At 41.1% G+C, this 15,871-nt stretch overlaps 3 protein-coding genes across 7 annotated transcripts; 2 read left to right on the plus strand and 1 right to left on the minus strand.

Moving 5' to 3' along the window:
* The first annotated feature begins 3,620 nt into the window (after positions 1 to 3,620).
* On the plus strand, positions 3,621 to 7,694 carry LOC4328461 (squamosa promoter-binding-like protein 4). 4 transcript variants are annotated; one of them, XM_015767589.2, is made up of 4 exons: positions 3,621 to 4,089; positions 4,866 to 5,005; positions 5,395 to 5,604; positions 6,959 to 7,616. In XM_015767589.2, exons 1-4 carry the CDS (start codon positions 3,749 to 3,751, stop codon positions 7,264 to 7,266), a joined length of 999 nt encoding a protein of 332 aa, XP_015623075.1. In that variant the 5' UTR covers positions 3,621 to 3,748; the 3' UTR covers positions 7,267 to 7,616. The 4 variants fall into 4 exon arrangements, with proteins under 4 accessions (XP_015623075.1, XP_015623076.1, NP_001393384.1 ...); XM_015767590.3 differs by having other exon boundaries at positions 3,623 to 4,089; positions 5,395 to 5,586; NM_001406455.1 differs by having other exon boundaries at positions 3,635 to 4,089; positions 5,395 to 5,586; positions 6,821 to 7,694.
* Positions 7,695 to 8,123: 429 nt separating this feature from the next.
* On the minus strand, positions 8,124 to 11,279 carry LOC4328462 (serine/threonine-protein kinase STY13). Its single transcript, NM_001406453.1, has 3 exons — positions 11,058 to 11,279; positions 9,594 to 10,614; positions 8,124 to 8,879 (listed from the first exon to the last, which is right to left on the minus strand). Exons 2-3 carry the CDS (start codon positions 10,517 to 10,519, stop codon positions 8,540 to 8,542), a joined length of 1,266 nt encoding a protein of 421 aa, NP_001393382.1. The 5' UTR covers positions 10,520 to 10,614; positions 11,058 to 11,279; the 3' UTR covers positions 8,124 to 8,539.
* A 1,445-nt stretch (positions 11,280 to 12,724) lies between these two features.
* Positions 12,725 to 15,389, plus strand: LOC4328463 (trihelix transcription factor ASR3). 2 transcript variants are annotated; one of them, XM_015770577.3, is made up of 2 exons: positions 12,725 to 13,605; positions 14,921 to 15,389. In XM_015770577.3, exons 1-2 carry the CDS (start codon positions 12,771 to 12,773, stop codon positions 15,205 to 15,207), a joined length of 1,122 nt encoding a protein of 373 aa, XP_015626063.1. In that variant the 5' UTR covers positions 12,725 to 12,770; the 3' UTR covers positions 15,208 to 15,389. The 2 variants fall into 2 exon arrangements, with proteins under 2 accessions (XP_015626063.1, XP_015626064.1); XM_015770578.3 differs by having other exon boundaries at positions 14,924 to 15,389.
* The last annotated feature ends 482 nt before the right edge of the window (positions 15,390 to 15,871 follow it).

The raw sequence follows: 15,871 nt of genomic DNA on the forward strand, positions 1-15,871 counted from the left end.
ATTGCATAAACGATGTGCACGTAAACAGCACACTTTGATAATGAAAAGAAAATAATAAAGTTTCAGTACAGAGGCTAATTCGTGCTAGTTTCAAATAAGAGTAGTAAAGCTCGATGGTCAGTTACTGCGTGAATGCAACCAAAATAAGTGAGAGTGGGGTATTCTTAAGATATATCAGATCAGTTTTCCAAATATACTTATAGACGTAGGATGTGTATGTGTGCATTTAATAGGGGTGACTGTATGCATGTTGTGAGTATGTACGTTTATATATTTCTCAAAAAGAAACTGTATGATGTGTCCCTTCTATCGTTTAGAATTAATCAACTTTTGTTCGCATTACCATCATTTTGGATTATAAGCCACAACACTTATTAGAAAATAAAAAATAATTTATGAATGAAATTTCTATTTACTATGCATTTTGCACTACAACTATATTTTTATTTTCTTTTTATCGCTCAAACAGATTAAAAAAAATCACTTATGACAAAAAAAAAAAGAGCCACCCAATGGCAAAGTCAACAACATCGTCAAGCCTAAGCGACAAATATTTTTTACGACAGAGATTTTTTAATGTTGCGCGCAGTTGATATAATAGTGACGTTAGCGGCACAGCCTGAGACCAACGGAGAGAAATCAAAATGTCTATTTTTATTGTGATATATCTTTTTTTTTCTTCTTACAAGTCCAGTCGCAATTGACTAAGATAGAGCTCTGTTCATGATGTGATAATGGGAAATGGCCCGGCACCAAACGACGGCGCCACTGCAGGTACAGTGGCTCAATCCTGAGCGTCCATTTTTGCATCTTTCGAGATCATATCATTGACCCCATCGAGATCGTACGGCTGTGATTGCTCCGTCGACATGCACATTTTGCCGGTTAACGCCTAACAATAAGGCCATCTTTAATTACTTCTCTCTAGCTACCCGAATAATTAAGCAATATACAAATTCTGAACCTTAACTACAAGAGTGTCATGTGATTGTCTCTGAACTTGGAAAAAAAGAAAACTGAATATTTGGTGGTGTTGCCGTTGTTTCCGGAGACATTATGCATGTGTGGTGTGTATTAGATTATTTTTTCCCCAAGTGATCAGATTAAGAAATTACTACAACTTGAGCTTTAACTAGGTCAAACTGTCTAAACATCAAGCCCCTTAAAATGAGTTAAGGAATTTCATTTCATGTTGGGAAAAGCGTGTTGGAATTGTGGTTGCATCTCACTCTGTATTCAAGGTCCTGAGATCTTGATGAAAAAAAAAAGATGGCTATGCGTCGATATCTAATTGGTACAAAGATTCGAAGTTATAATTTCAATATCATAAAAAGGACGTCGAACGAGAACCCAGCAAGGTTCCATGACTATACTAATAATATTTGATTTTGCAAACTTAATTTACATGAAAAATAATTACAGAAACAACAAGATAAGGCATGATCAGAGCTTGTGAATATAATGGAGGCCGAGTCGGAATCACGGTCACCTCCACATCGTATCATTCACAACACTATCATCTATACCTTTCTATCTTTCCATCAATCGAAAGTGAAGAAAAAGATAATTCGAAACAGGAATTAATGGAGCAGGAAAACGACCTCTGACCTCCATTATTCTTTATGCTGGGAAAGATTCAGCACTCACTATGCTCAGCTTCTCAACTATAAACAAATTTGAGAGTGCCCCACTAACAGCTATAGCTAAGCTAGAGAGCTTAATCAACAACATCAATTGGCCTATTGGGCATTCTTTAATTAATTTCAAGAGAGGGATATGCACACTCCCCATGTTATTTTTTTTTTCAATTAAAAGAAACAATAGCGCACATATGCTATGTGGACACACTTTTTGTAAAGTGTGCACACCCCCTTATACACGCTTTCTAACAGAGGAGAAGGCTTGAGATAAATCCATGGAAAATAAATAAATAAAACTAACTGATTTTGCTTATGCTTAATCTATCATAAGAGCTAGGATTTATAACTTAGTGATTAGAGATGGAACAATAATCAACAACTTGCTTGTTACTATGATAGTCTATAAGCAATCAACGTACTCCCTCCTTCCCTAAATGTTTGACATCGTTGACTTTTTTAAACATGTTTGACCGTTCGTCTTATTCAAAAACTTTTGTAAAATGTGTAAAAATATATGTATACATAAAAGTATATTTAACAATAAATCAAATGATAGGAAAAGAATTAATAATTACTTAAATTTTTTGAATAAGATGAATGATCAAACATTTTTAAAAAAGTCAACGGTATAAAACATTTTAGGATGGAGGGAGTATGATTTATTTTTTCTGTTATCTTCATTTATTTTTCTCTATATATATGTTTGACAAAAGAAAATCACAGGGACAGGTGTCTCTGTTTTGGATTTCTTTTTATTATTTGATGCCTCTAATGAAGTTATAAAATCAAATTATATTTAAATTGTCAACGAAAGGAAAACATTTGACACTCGAGTGTTTCTCCGTGATTACCAGTGTGGTAACCAAGGACAATTTCATGAAATTTAATCTGTGCAAGACAGTTCTTGGCACACTAGCTACTAATTAATTAAGTACGGCATAACCAAGAAAGAACGAGCTACGAGACTTGGTCGAAGCAAGTGAGTTTGTTCTACCCACCTAAGTCGAACACACTTAGGCAAGCACGATATGCTTTATTTTATTTGTAGAAATACACTAGTAAAGTGATCTTGCTGGATTCTAAACAATTATCCCTCCGTTTCAAAATGTTTGACACTGTTGACTTTTTAGCACATATTTGACCGTTCGTCTTATTCAAAAAATTTTGTGAAATATATAAAACTATATGTGTGCATGAAAGTATATTTAATAATGAATCAAATGATATGAAAAGAACAAATAATTACTTAAATTTTTTAAATAAGATGAATGGTCAAACACGTACTAAAAAGTCAACAGTTTCAAATATTTTGAAATGGAGGGAGTATTTATGTGGAGTATATTACACTGTTAGTGCTTATGCATAAGCATGTCTGTGTGCATATGTGGTGTGATTGTGACATACGGTGTTGCACCCACCGAGCATCTGTTTGAACCTAGAAATATTGTCTGTTTTCCTGCCGAACTGAACTATTTAATGTGAAATTCCTAGGAAATCTACTCTCTCCACATCATATTATAAGCTATTTTTATTTTTTTATATCAAACTTTTTAAATGTTTGACCAAGTTTACAGAAAAAAAATATAATAAAACTTAGAGCATCAAATTAGTTTCATTACATCTATCATTGAACATATTTTAATGATTTTTTTATTTTGTGTTGAAAGTATTGCTATATTTTTTTTATAAACTTGATCAAATCCAAAGTAGTTTAATAATTTAGAAAAAAAATAAAAACAACTTATAATACGAATGGAGGTAATAGCATTTTAACCTTAGCCTAAACTATACCACGCGAAAAAAGGCAAAAAAAAAAGCTCATTTCTTTTATGTAAGTTGTGAAATATTGTTTGAAAAGATTTCAAAACCTCTTACAAAAAAGGCTACCTTGTTTGCAGAAAAACAAAAACACTTTTGTTTAGCCCAAAATTAAGCAAAAACAAGAAGAAAGCTCCCAAATAAATTAGCAAAGACTTGGCTTTTTTCTATTCCCCAATGACTTCTTCTTCCTCCTCCTCTCCACAGTCCACACTGTTCATCTCCTCCTCCCCTCCCTCCCAATTCGATTCCCAAATCCCAAAATTGACCACCCAAATCCGCGCCAATCCATGGATTGGATGCCTCCTCCGAAGCCCACCTCGCCGCGCTCCCCTCCCCTCCTCTGGGACTGGGCCGACGCCGCCGTGCCGGGCTCCTCCTCCGGCGAGGTATCCGCCGCCGCCGCCGCCGCCGCGGCTCATCCGGGAAGGCGGCGGAAGGAGAAGCGAGGCAGGGCGGAGGAAGGAGGAGGTGGTGGTGGGGAGGTGAGGTGCCAGGTGGAAGGGTGCGGGGTGGAGCTCGTCGGCGTCAAGGACTACCACCGGAAGCACCGCGTGTGCGAGGCCCACTCCAAGTTCCCCCGCGTCGTCGTCGCCGGCCAGGAGCGCCGCTTCTGCCAGCAGTGCAGCCGGTGAGCTCGCCGGAGTCGCGCCTCCTCTTCCTCTTCCTCTCTCTCTATATTGCAAAAAAAAAAAAATCAATGGAAGCACACAGCTCCAAGCTCGTGCGTGCCTTCCTTCTCCTCGATTACTTTCTGCAAAAAGATTCCCTTCTCTTCTTTGGTTCTTCGAATTACAATTACAATTTACAGTTTAATCACACGATTGGTTGCTGATTAATTTGCGCGAAGCTCGTGCTTTTTTACGTGGGTGGTGAATTTTTCTGGTGTCCGTACGGATTTTCCATTTCCGTATATGGGAGGCAGAGATGCTATCTTTCCACTATTGGTACTGTGTGTGTGTGCGAGTGGTGGATCCTGCTGCATGGCTGAGTGACTCTGCAATGGGTTTTTTTTTTCCAGTTTTAGTATGGTACTTGTCCTGTGCCTTCATTTTTGGGATTGGGCCTTGCTGTGCAGTGAGCCTGTGATTACTGTGTTTCAATCTTTAAAATTATTACTGTGTGTATAGTATTTTTTTTAAAGATAATGGAAATGATTTACACCTCCGGTCTCTCTGCCAACAAGCATACGGCCAAGGAGTCGAGAAAAGATAAATAAAAATACTCGAGGTTATGGGACAAACCCCTATCTACGCCCTGATTATATCCAGCTGATTACTGTGTGTAGAGTAGAATCATCTTCTGTGTATATGTACTTTTTTTTTTGTATGTGGGATTTTTTGTGTATCCTGCGAGTAGTTTATGCAACAGTGTGCTAATTTGGTTTTGGTGAATGTTTGGGATCAGGTTCCATGCGCTCTCGGAGTTTGATCAGAAGAAGAGGAGCTGCAGGAGACGCCTGTATGACCACAACGCTCGTCGGCGGAAGCCCCAGACCGACGTGTTCTCCTATGCATCGGCAAGGCCGCCGTCGTCATTATTATTTGGTAATTTGTCTGTACCTTAAATGGATTTGCAACAGCAGTTACTTTTCACTATTTAGCTTGATGTATATGATGTATGTGAAAAATGGTAAATTGTTGGTGATAAGATCTTTATAAGGTTACTCCTCGGCAACCTCCACCTACCTTATCCTTAAGCACTTGCATGTTCTTACTTGATCGATGGGACTGAGCTTACATGTGAAAATTATTTTCAGTTCGAAAATTCTTGGTTGTAAGTTCGACTCCCTGATTAAATTTATTTTGATAGTATCAGGATTACTCGCAAAGAAACTCTACAATATCAGATGTTCTATCAAGTTTTCTATAATTATACCCTATTTTCCCTTTCAATTAAGATTTTCCTTCACACCAAAATTGAAATGCCACTGCAGATGATAACCGACAAATAAGTTTTGTCTGGAACAAAGCTCCACTCAGCCATGTAAGGCCTTTCGCAATTTCTCCATGGGAAAGCTCATCTGAAGTTGGGACAACTGATGGACATATTTATTTGGATAAATCTCACATATCCAAATCTCTCCCAGCATTTAACACCGACATAGATGAGCTCTTACCAATGAAAGGTATGATTTTCCAAAGATGTAAGTTTTCGTGAAAAATGTCATCAATTAAGACTACTTTCATGGTTCAGCACATTGCATAGATCTTTGAAAAAATTCAACCTATACACTGTACCAAATGCCAAATTCAGATGCTGTTTTGTCATTGTTGTTGTTTGTTAAAAAAAGTATCCTGGAGTTGTGCACACCCATGAAAAAAAATTAGACCCTTGAGCACATTTGGGTTTAGAAAATAAGATGGTGTGCAGTGTGCTGCTAAGCTTATGTCACTATAGTTGACGAAGTGTTTCAAACATAAAAGACAACAGAGTTTTTAGTAAGATTCTAATTGGAAAAGAAAAAAAATACCGTGTTTTGTGTGATAGTAAACATCCTACAGTTTCAACTATATAAGTAGTTCTCTTGTGGTCATTGGGCAGAGAATTACTTCTCCAGTTAGCAATACAAGTTGTTTTGATTTAACTTGCAGGTATACAACAAAGAATGATGTTGGGCATTCTTTTGGTCCTTTGCTCTCTTTTGCCCAAATTAGTTATGTTAGATGCTTTTAACTACAGTTAATATGTGCTTGGAAGTGGAGCATGCACCAAAAAATGGATAGCAAATGCCACAAGTTTCCATATGAGGCTTTGGCGCTAATATCGCATCAATGATGTGTTAGTTTTTGTGTTTGGTACAAGTATCTGTACAAGGTTTTGGTGCCAACATTGCATCATTAATGCGCAGCTAGTTGTTTCATTTGGTGTGAGATTGTATATAACGGCAGCAATTATTTTCATGTAATAGTATTCCAACAGGGATTTAACAGGGGCAGTATTGTACCAAAAACCATAACTTAATGCTATGTGCTTATTAGTCTACAACGACTTCGAAGTGCTGACTAGAGGGGGTAATTATATTTATGCTATGTTTTGTTAGATAATGGAATGCTATGGATTTTGATAACAAGAAAAAAAAATGCAAAGTGATTCCAGATAGCTGTGATTCTTATCTCTGACAAAACGAGGGAATTCCAATACTTAGCACAATATGCGAAAGTCAGCTCAGGAATGCCCTAAATTTACCTTATTATGCCTGTTCCCTAAACTCTCCGCATGCGGGAGAACTAGTTACCATGCTAAAATTCTACATACTACCAAGCATACTGCAATTTCTTGGATAACCTTGCTAATTTTATGCTAAATTCTCAAAATATATTTCAAATGAATATGAGCCATTCAATCCATTTCCATTGCAGACTTCTCTGCAGCCACTATTTGGATGTTCTTCGGTGTCCTTTTTATCCGAACTGCGCAGGAGAGCTGCATGTCATTTCATTAAGGAGAAAACAATGTACATATTTTGATGGAAGAATGACCATTATTCCATTTTGCAGGTCCGGACGCATCTTTAACTGCTTCAAAATTTGATGGAGCACCGGATCTTCAGCGTGCTCTCTCTCTTCTGTCATCTAGTTCTTGTGGATTACCTGATCCTGTACAGCAAGCATCTCGCGTCATCCAATTCACAGGCGCCAGCCAAAACAACCGGGAACTTCCTCCACTTAATGGAGGGAATTCTGCTTCAGCATCATGTGCCAATGTACAAACTATAGCACAACCGGCTCAGCTGGTTCGTTTTACCATGAATGCTAGCAGCAATGCTTGTCAGTCCAATTTCTTCGGTTTAAACCAGATAAACTAAAGGCCTGGACTGAAAGCCCGTCGTCGATTTCGACCAATATCCACCAAGGTGGCCTTGAGAAGATACAAGAATTGCTTCTATCAACTATCAGAGTGCAAACAATGTCACAGTTAATGTTGTCATCATAAATATCGGTATTGGTCTCCCCTGAACTAAAATCGAACGGAGTGATGGCTTGCTTGTGTTTTCGATAATCGTTATGCAGTTCTAATTTTTTTTCTATTGTTTTCTGCCAATGTACCGATTTTCAAACTGTGGGTCTTGTCATTTATACTTGTACAACCTAATGTCAAAATGTCATGTATCTTTGAAACTGTTTTTGATGGATTTGGGACATGGTTTCGCTTGTATGATTGTTGTTTTGGCAGCGGCATGTGGTTTCAGTGGTGGTGGTATGCTTTGGCGCCATAACGTGCTGTTTTTTCCCCAAGAAATGTAACTTCATAAACGTGTGCAAACAGAATCGATCTGGCAATTTGCCACGTTGTGCGGGGAAAATAGAACAATCCTTTCCCCAAAAAAAAATCTGACTTATCCTCCATTTAAATTGCACTTGTTTTATAGAACGTGCATCCGCATAACATCTCCCGTTGATTGACGTAATCAAAGAACTATTTAATTGTATAGTTGCAAAGTAAATGAAACAGTCTTGTCTCCTAAAAGAAAACAAATCAAACAGCTCAAGAGTCGGGGGATGGAAGCAGCAGCATGTCACCATCACAGTTGTGTTGGTACAAATCTGTCTTGACTCGTGATCTTGTGGCTGAAATCTTGTGCCTACTGTCAAAAACAGCAACACAAGCCACTACACAGCTCAACAATTGTATGATTTTCCAACAGAAGCCACCAACATAATTGCTCAGATGAAAATTTCTAATTTCTTTATTACCTCTCTGTTGACGAAAACTCTGTTGCTGTCATACACTGCACCACAAATATAAGACCATATGTAATTCAACACCAAGAACAGGGGCATTCAGAAATCAACAGAGCAGGCTTGGTTACACCAACAAGCAGATGTTATTAACATAGGAAAGCTCCATTAGATCCTGTTAACATACAAGGCAACATCTATATTCCAGAAGAGATTACTTGAGCTGTGCAACTCACACAAGATAGAATCGAATAACACAGAAGCTCAAAGCCTAGGAACTTCTGTGGGCACACAGACCCTATGAGCTGGTACTAATGAATACATTGAGATTGCCTCTTTCTTCATCCTCCCTTGCTTCCTCCCTCGATCCATGTTGTAATCATCTACATTGCTTTAATTTCAGTCGGTTGTCATGGGCTCAGTGATGCAACAGCGGAAGCGTGCTTTACGGACATTGCTCAGAATCTCCATCTCTGCACTCTCAAGCATACAAACGATATCAGTAAATGCGGGGCGAACTTCAGGGTTCGCATCCCAACAAAGAGTCATGATGTGGCTTAGAGCAGGCAGGCAGTCCTGCGGGATCACTGGCCGAGCACCCTTGTTCACCACAGCAAAAGCTGCCTGAACAGCCGTCATGTTTGTGAATGGGAGCATGCCAGTTATAAGCTCCCACAAGACAATCCCAAAGCTATATACATCAACTTTATGATCATAAGGCCTGTGCTGGATCATTTCCCTGAAAACAAAATAAGCCAACCAGCTCATCAACTAAATGCGTAGAGTAATATTGATATTGGGTTCTTGTTTAGAAATTCAAGATTGCATAAGAAACTTGCTACTAGTGTGTCAACAGCAAGACAAACACTTATCTCTCCTTTCTTTTCATATAACAAAAGAAAATTTCAAGCAAAAAGGGAAAGTCTTAATGTTATTTTCTGTTAATGGTAAGTAACTATAACCAATTCAACAGTGCATCAGTATGAACTAAATGGGGGCCATATTAAATACAGAAAGAAGATTGAAAACAACGGACCTACTTCATCAATGTTGTAACAAGGTTAATCAATTCACTATGCCATGTGTAATCCTCTGGTGTGATTCAGTTGATTTGGGATGCCACAAAACACTAAAAATCTGGAATGAGATGCACAAATAGGTCTACATAAAATTCAACTACTCCAGAAAATTGCAGAAATTGATGTGTACAATGGGGTATCCAGGTATATTGGTAAAATACAATAATCCTACATATCTGAAGTTATAAGTGAAACCATCCGCAATAAGTCAGCAACAGATGTATTCAGGAAAAAAAATCAGCAACAGATTATTGACAAACAGACAGTCAGATACCATTCTAAAGTGAAGTCCTTGCAAGTGATAAGCTATACATGAGTTGGCATATACAAATAACACAGGGAGAAAAAAATAAACAGGGGAATATATAACTTACGGTGCCATCCAGCGGTAGGTTCCTGTCTCTGGTGTCATACCCTCAGTTTTTACTTCGATGCGAGCCACTCCAAAGTCAGCAATCTTAATGGATTTATCTGCGGCAATTAATAGGTTATCTGACTTCAGATCCCTGTGGATAAATCCCAAAGCATGTACATAGGCCATCCCCCTGGCTATATCCAATGCCTGTTTTACAGCCAATCTCAAAGGCACTGACTTGTTTTGCCTTCTTGCCAGGAACTGCCGGACTGAACCACCTTTAGCATACTCAGTAATGATGCACCACACAATTGACTTCCTACATGCACCTATAAACCTCACAATGTTTGGGTGCCTCAGTCTAGACAACATCATAACTTCTTGCACAAATTGTTGCTCCAATGCTTGTGCTCTCTCTGGATCATTCTCAGGCTTCTCCAGTAGTTTAATGGCAACATCTTCTCCATTGTATGTTCCCCGGTATAGCTTCCCAAAGGCCCCTTGGGCAAAAGGAACCCCCATGTCCAACCTCCCCAAATCAATGGCCCATTCCTCATAATTACTTAGGATCTCAGTCGGATGGCTCGGATCCATCAAAACACGAGCTAACGCATCCTCATTTAGCGTGTGCGCAGCCACACGGTTGGGGCGGAAGACACTGTTGCCAACCGAATAGCTTGCCGTCGGGGCATCACGGAGGCCTGGGTGCTTAAGTATAACCGTGCGGGACTCGTTCGAGCCAACGCTGCTGTTGTCCACCGACATGGCAACGGAACCCCCAACGTAGTTGGCCATGTTGAAGCCGTCGGCGCTGTCAACAGACATCTGGGAGCCCTCCACAAACTTATGGTAAGACGGCATGTTGAAGAGGCCATTGATCTCATTATCTTGCATTCCCTTGCCACCACCGCCTATCATATCGTGAAACCTTGGCTGCCCGTTCATGTCGAAAAAAAATAAATCCAACCGCAAATATTATTTGAGCCGGGGCAGGCTGTTCATCCTTGTACAAGAAATGCCCTGGTTGTCGCTCCCGCTACCTGCAAAACAAGCTGAACTTAGTGAATTGAGGCAGAAACAACACAAAATGCACTTCTAGCTTAGAATCACAGTAACATAGACCGCGAGAAATAACCCAAAATGTTCGACATTAACAGATAAAAATCCCTACTAAAAAACTACTAGACCTTTCTCAATTCCACGCAAAATCTACACCGACGACCTAACCCTCCTTCCTACAACAACACGAAACCTCATATCCAAACCCTCCCCAACCCGATCGCCCCCCCCCCCCCCCCCCCCCAAATCCCCTCCCAAATGAAATTCCGCAACCAAGACATCAAAACCCCCCATCAAATTCACGACCCTAAAACCATCCCCCCACCTCCTAATCGCCCGAAACCCCCCTCCAACCAAACCAACCCCCCCCCCCCCCCCCCCCCCGCGCCCGATTCGCACCAAAGCCTCATGCAGTCAAGCTCACCTCAGCAGCAGGAAAAGCTGATCGGACCAGCTTGCAGCCCCAACCCCCGCCGCCCTCCTCCGCAGCAGCAGAATCCGCCGAGCAGCAGCCGCGAGGGGAAGAGGAAGAGGAGGAAACCCTAGGCGGATTCCGAGTGGATTGGCGTGTGGTTGGGTTGGCTTGGCTTCGCCTCCCCTTTTGCTTTTCTGGAGACCGGAGAGCAGAGACGACGACTCCCCAAGTGGGAAAAGAAAGAGAGAGAGGAACAAGTCGTTAGTGTCATTTTCCTCTTTTGGGGCAAATTTCCCGTTTTGCCCCCCGTACTTGCGAGAAATTGAGGAAATTGCCCCCCCTTCACCGCTTTGGCTTGGCCTTGGGCCCTCCCTCTCCTGTCATTTTCACGGCAGCTATAAGAGAGAAAATAATTTTGGACTTTTTAGTCATATCGTGATGCGATTTTAATGCGGTTTGTTTAAAATATAAATTATGGTGTGGAGAAGAAGTTAATGCAACTGTGCAGGGCAATAAATTATGGTTGCTTCCGCAGTTATGATTTGTGGAACAATAAATTTTTGCACTAGGGAGTTATTATTGAGTTTAATGGTGGGGGTGAAGTTAATGAAGTATGGTGCAAACTTATGACAATTTTGTTTTTTCCTCCACAAAAATGTATTTATTTAGTACTGCTCATGACTGAACTCTAGTCAATTAAAGCATTAAGTTGTCCTACTTTTAATCACGTTTAAAACTTCTTGTAGCATCAAATTATGTAACTAATTAAATAAGATATCATTGTTAAGCATCAAATTATGTAAGGCTGTGTTTAGATCAGGGGTGAAAATTTTTGCCGTGTCACATCGGATATATGGCACACATTTAAAGTATTAAACGTAGTCTAATAACAAAACAAATTATAGATTCCACCTGTAAACTACGAGACAAATTTATTAAGTCTAATTAATCCATTATTAGCAAATGTTTACTGTAACACCAAATTATCAAATCATGAAGTAATTAGACTTAAAAATCCATCTCACAATTTACACGTAATATGTGTAATTAGTTTTTTTCTATATTTAATACTTCATGCATGTATCAAACATTCGATGCGACATTATGAAAAAACTTGCTAGGGATCCAAACATGCCCTAAATGTAAATACTCGAGTATAATGTGACAGTTTGTGCTAACCATGCTTAAGGCTGTGTTCGGCAGCCTGGGTTGAGAACCCATATCTCGCGTATGGAAAATAGAGCGGTCCATTAGCGCGTGATTAATTAAGTATTAGCTATTTTTTTAAAAACAATATAAATTTTTAAACAACTTTTGTATATAATTTTTTTGAAAAAATAGACTGTCTAGTAGTTTAAAAAGCGTGCGCGCTGAAAACTATACTGAGGAGTTGGAAACCAGGGACAACGAACACATCCAGACTGCGTTCAGTAGCAACTGATTTGAAGAAAAACTATCTCATTGTTCACACACACGTTCCCAAACTTCTAAACCGTAATTTTAAAAAAATATAAAAGTTTATTTAAAAAATCATATTAAATTATTTTTAAATTAAAATATTTAACACTTAACTAATTATACGCTAATGACACATCTCACGCCTCCTCTCAGAAAAATACCCTTATACAGCAAAAGGAAAAATCTTCTTTTTTTCTCCCCTTCTCCTACTTTCCAGTGAGGAGAGTGTCAGTGCGCGCGCCGGCGGCGACCGAGCTGGCGGCCATGGCCATGGATCCGGACGCCGCGGAGTGGCCGTGCATCATCCAGGCGCTCCCGGCGTTGCCGCCGTCGCCGTCGTCCACCGGGGTCCCGAGGCTGCCGACCATGGTGCAGGCGCTCCCGGCCGCCACGGACCCGCCGCCCGCCGCCGCCAGGCTCAGGCGCGGCGCCGAGCCGCCCAGCCCGCGCCGCACGCGCTCCGGCGGCGCGCCGGAGTGGACCCCCGCGGAGACGCTCGCGCTCGTGGCCGAGGTCGCGGCCGTCGACGACGGGTGGTCCCGCTCCGTCTCCGCCTTCCAGAAGTGGGCCATCGTCGCCGAGAACCTCGCCGCGTCGCGGGGGAGGGCGGCGCGGGGGAGGGGGAGGGGGAGGGCGGCGAGCGAGTGCAGGCGGCGGTGGGAGGCGCTCGCCGCGGAGTACGGGGTGGTTCGCCGATGGGAGGTGCGGGGTGCGGGCGGGTACTGGCGGATGAGCGCCGCCGCCAGGAGGAAGGCCGGCCTCCCCGCCGACTTCGACGCCGAGGTCTACGGCGCCATGGAGGCTCTCACCCTCGTCGAGGAGGCGCTTCTCGCCGATGCCACCGCCGGTGCTGGTGGTGCTGAGATTGGTGAAAAGAGCGCCGCCGCCGCTGAGGTCGGAGAAGGCGACGAAGTTGAGGCTGGGGAAGAGGATGGAAATGGAGATCGCGGCGAGGTTGGAGAAGAGGATGAAGGTGAGGTTGGAGAAGATGGTGAGGAGGAGGATGGCAATGAAATGGTGGAGGTGGAAGACGATGGCAACGCCGACGACAAAGACGCGCAACCAGATGGTGGAAATGCTGCTGCTTCTGATGATTTGGGTATGTTTCTTGTCTCCTTTAGCTTTTCATGTTCATCTGCCTGGACATTCCGGTATGCTAGCCATGTGCGCCGAATCGGATGACGATACATTGTTGATACTTGATGGTGAAGAAGTAAAGCTCTGCGGTTTATGTCACATATTAGATGGTTATTTTGTTTGAGTGCAGTGCAATCATGTGGCATTGCAAGGATACGATGTGAAAGCAATTCGGAGATAAGGGGATATGGTGAATTGGTGATACCTAACTGAGGATTAGTTCATCTTCATACTCTATCAGATGATTTGGCCAGTGGAAATTTTGCCAGTGAATATGGTTTACTTCTCTAAATGTAGGATCAGGAATTAAGGTGGTTTATGGGTTATTGAGACAAAAATATCTCATGATACAGTTTTATTTTTTTGGAGGAAGAGAGGTTCCTCTCCCATTTCATTAACGAAATGCAGATGACAAAGTCTTTTACAGGCACTAGTCTGACTAGAATGACATTCTTATTTCCTCGTGTCCAGCACGATTATTGTTCCTTGGGCTTGGTTGACAGTTGAGATTATATGCATCCTCGATGGTGATGACCCACAATCCAGATTCAGTGCACCTTTGGTACATTATATGTTTCATATTAAGATATAATATAGTTCTAGTGTGCAGGAAATTGTTTTTTACCACGTTATGATTTATAGAGCTAGCAAACACTTTTTGGGTAGTCAAGTCTTAATTTTCATGTGCTGGGATGTTATTTCAATTCAATGCCACGATGGGCCCATTCTTAAGTTTTAACTGAGCATGGTTTACTTTTCTAAAATAAATGGTGCAGGATTTGTTAAAATGCAGTAAGCCTATACTTGGTTATATTAGTTTCAGCTTCTGAAATCTGGAATTTTGTAGTTATTTTCAAAACGGTTGTGGCAAAAGGATCTATGTGAAGCCAATTTGATATAGTATGTGAACAGGAACTGCTATTTCATATTCAAATCACTGAATGATGCAGGTATGCAGGGTCAACATATGAGTTCCAGTTTAAATAGTATTAGTACATATTGGTACCTTTCCAAGGATGGTAAAAAGACTACATAATAACGTCTTCACCAATAAATTTGGCTTTGGTACAATGTCTTCCTTGTTTACGATATAATAGTGGGTATTAGTTTGCTCTAAGACCCTTTTATCTTCATTGAGTGTACAAAGCACCATACTATGCTTAGCTACATGTGTAATTCTGTTTCATACTATCAGCTAGCTAGTTCAGTTTATTTATGTTTCCTCCAAGTCACCTGACATCTTTTGATGACACCGTTTTTGTGTTATGTTTGTCTAGAAGTCTGCGAAACGGGAGCAAACAACGAGGGCAAGAAAAGCCAAACCGATGCATGTGAACTGGCCAACAAGTTACAAGAGAACGCGCAGCACATCCATATGCTACTCAAAGAGGAGGCAGGCGAAAATGAGAACCATAACCTTGCTATCTCATCGGATTCTATGGAAACCACTCGCCAAAAAGGTGATGAGCTGATCAAATCGCTAGGTGGGCTTGTGAGCTACCTGAACCAATTCACTGATCTGATCAAGGAGAATGGATTCGAGAATGTCGTCGGTATGAGCTGATCTGTGATGAACAAACTCTCTAGGATGCAGATTCCCTTTGTGAGGGAGGGTTAAATCAGACTGCCAAAAATCTTTGGCGTTCTTCCTTCCCCGTACTTGTAAATATGTGTGCACTGTAAGATGCTTTCTAATCAAATGCTGTAGGTTTGTGGCAGACATTGCTACCTGCATTGGCATCACCATTTCTCAGCGCCATTGTGTACTTCAGTGTCTGGCAATCTGCTGTTCTGGGGCGTTTCTCTGCACTGTACAGCAGAATCCCAGGTACATTTTTGCATGTACCTCTACATCTGGGCTCTGCAATATTAGCATATACACTTATGTGCATATTGCGAGCTGCATTTGAATAAGTACTCCCTTTGCTTCACAATGTAAGTCATTCTTTATGAATGTGAGAAACGCTAGAATGACTTACATTGTGAAGCGGAGGAAGTAGTTTAGTAAGGCTAAATTATGTCTCTCCGAGGAAACACCGATGGCGTGGTGATGAGCCATGGATACATGAGTTCATCTACCAGGGTTAATATCCTAATGCCTATGGATATCACACAGACATGATTACGCTTTTAATATTTTGTAGGATTTTAGTGAGTCTAGAGATTTACCATTGGTCTTATTCTATTTAAACAAGTGTTAAGGGATGTATTCGTGAGCGTATGATATG

The sequence above is a fragment of the Oryza sativa genome, chromosome 2, assembly GCF_034140825.1.
Source record: "Oryza sativa Japonica Group chromosome 2, ASM3414082v1".
NCBI classification, from domain to species: Eukaryota; Viridiplantae; Streptophyta; class Magnoliopsida; order Poales; family Poaceae; genus Oryza; species Oryza sativa.

What these genes read in the sequence shown, in the direction of transcription:
- LOC4328463 (XM_015770577.3), top strand. Translation starts at nt 12,771, where the DNA reads ATGGCCATGGATCCGGACGCCGCGGAGTGGCCGTGCATCATCCAGGCG. An exon ending in TGCTGCTTCTGATGATTTGG is followed by an intron (nt 13,606 to 14,920) that starts GTATGTTTCTTG and finishes ATGTTTGTCTAG; the next exon opens with AAGTCTGCGAAACGGGAGCA.
- LOC4328462 (NM_001406453.1), bottom strand. Translation starts at nt 10,519, where the DNA reads ATGAACGGGCAGCCAAGGTTTCACGATATGATAGGCGGTGGTGGCAAG. An exon ending in ACCTACCGCTGGATGGCACC is followed by an intron (nt 8,880 to 9,593) that starts GTAAGTTATATA and finishes TTTTGTTTTCAG; the next exon opens with GGAAATGATCCAGCACAGGC.
- LOC4328461 (XM_015767589.2), top strand. Translation starts at nt 3,749, where the DNA reads ATGGATTGGATGCCTCCTCCGAAGCCCACCTCGCCGCGCTCCCCTCCC. An exon ending in TTCTGCCAGCAGTGCAGCCG is followed by an intron (nt 4,090 to 4,865) that starts GTGAGCTCGCCG and finishes GTTTGGGATCAG; the next exon opens with GTTCCATGCGCTCTCGGAGT. An exon ending in AGGTATGATTTTCCAAAGAT is followed by an intron (nt 5,605 to 6,958) that starts GTAAGTTTTCGT and finishes TCCATTTTGCAG; the next exon opens with GTCCGGACGCATCTTTAACT.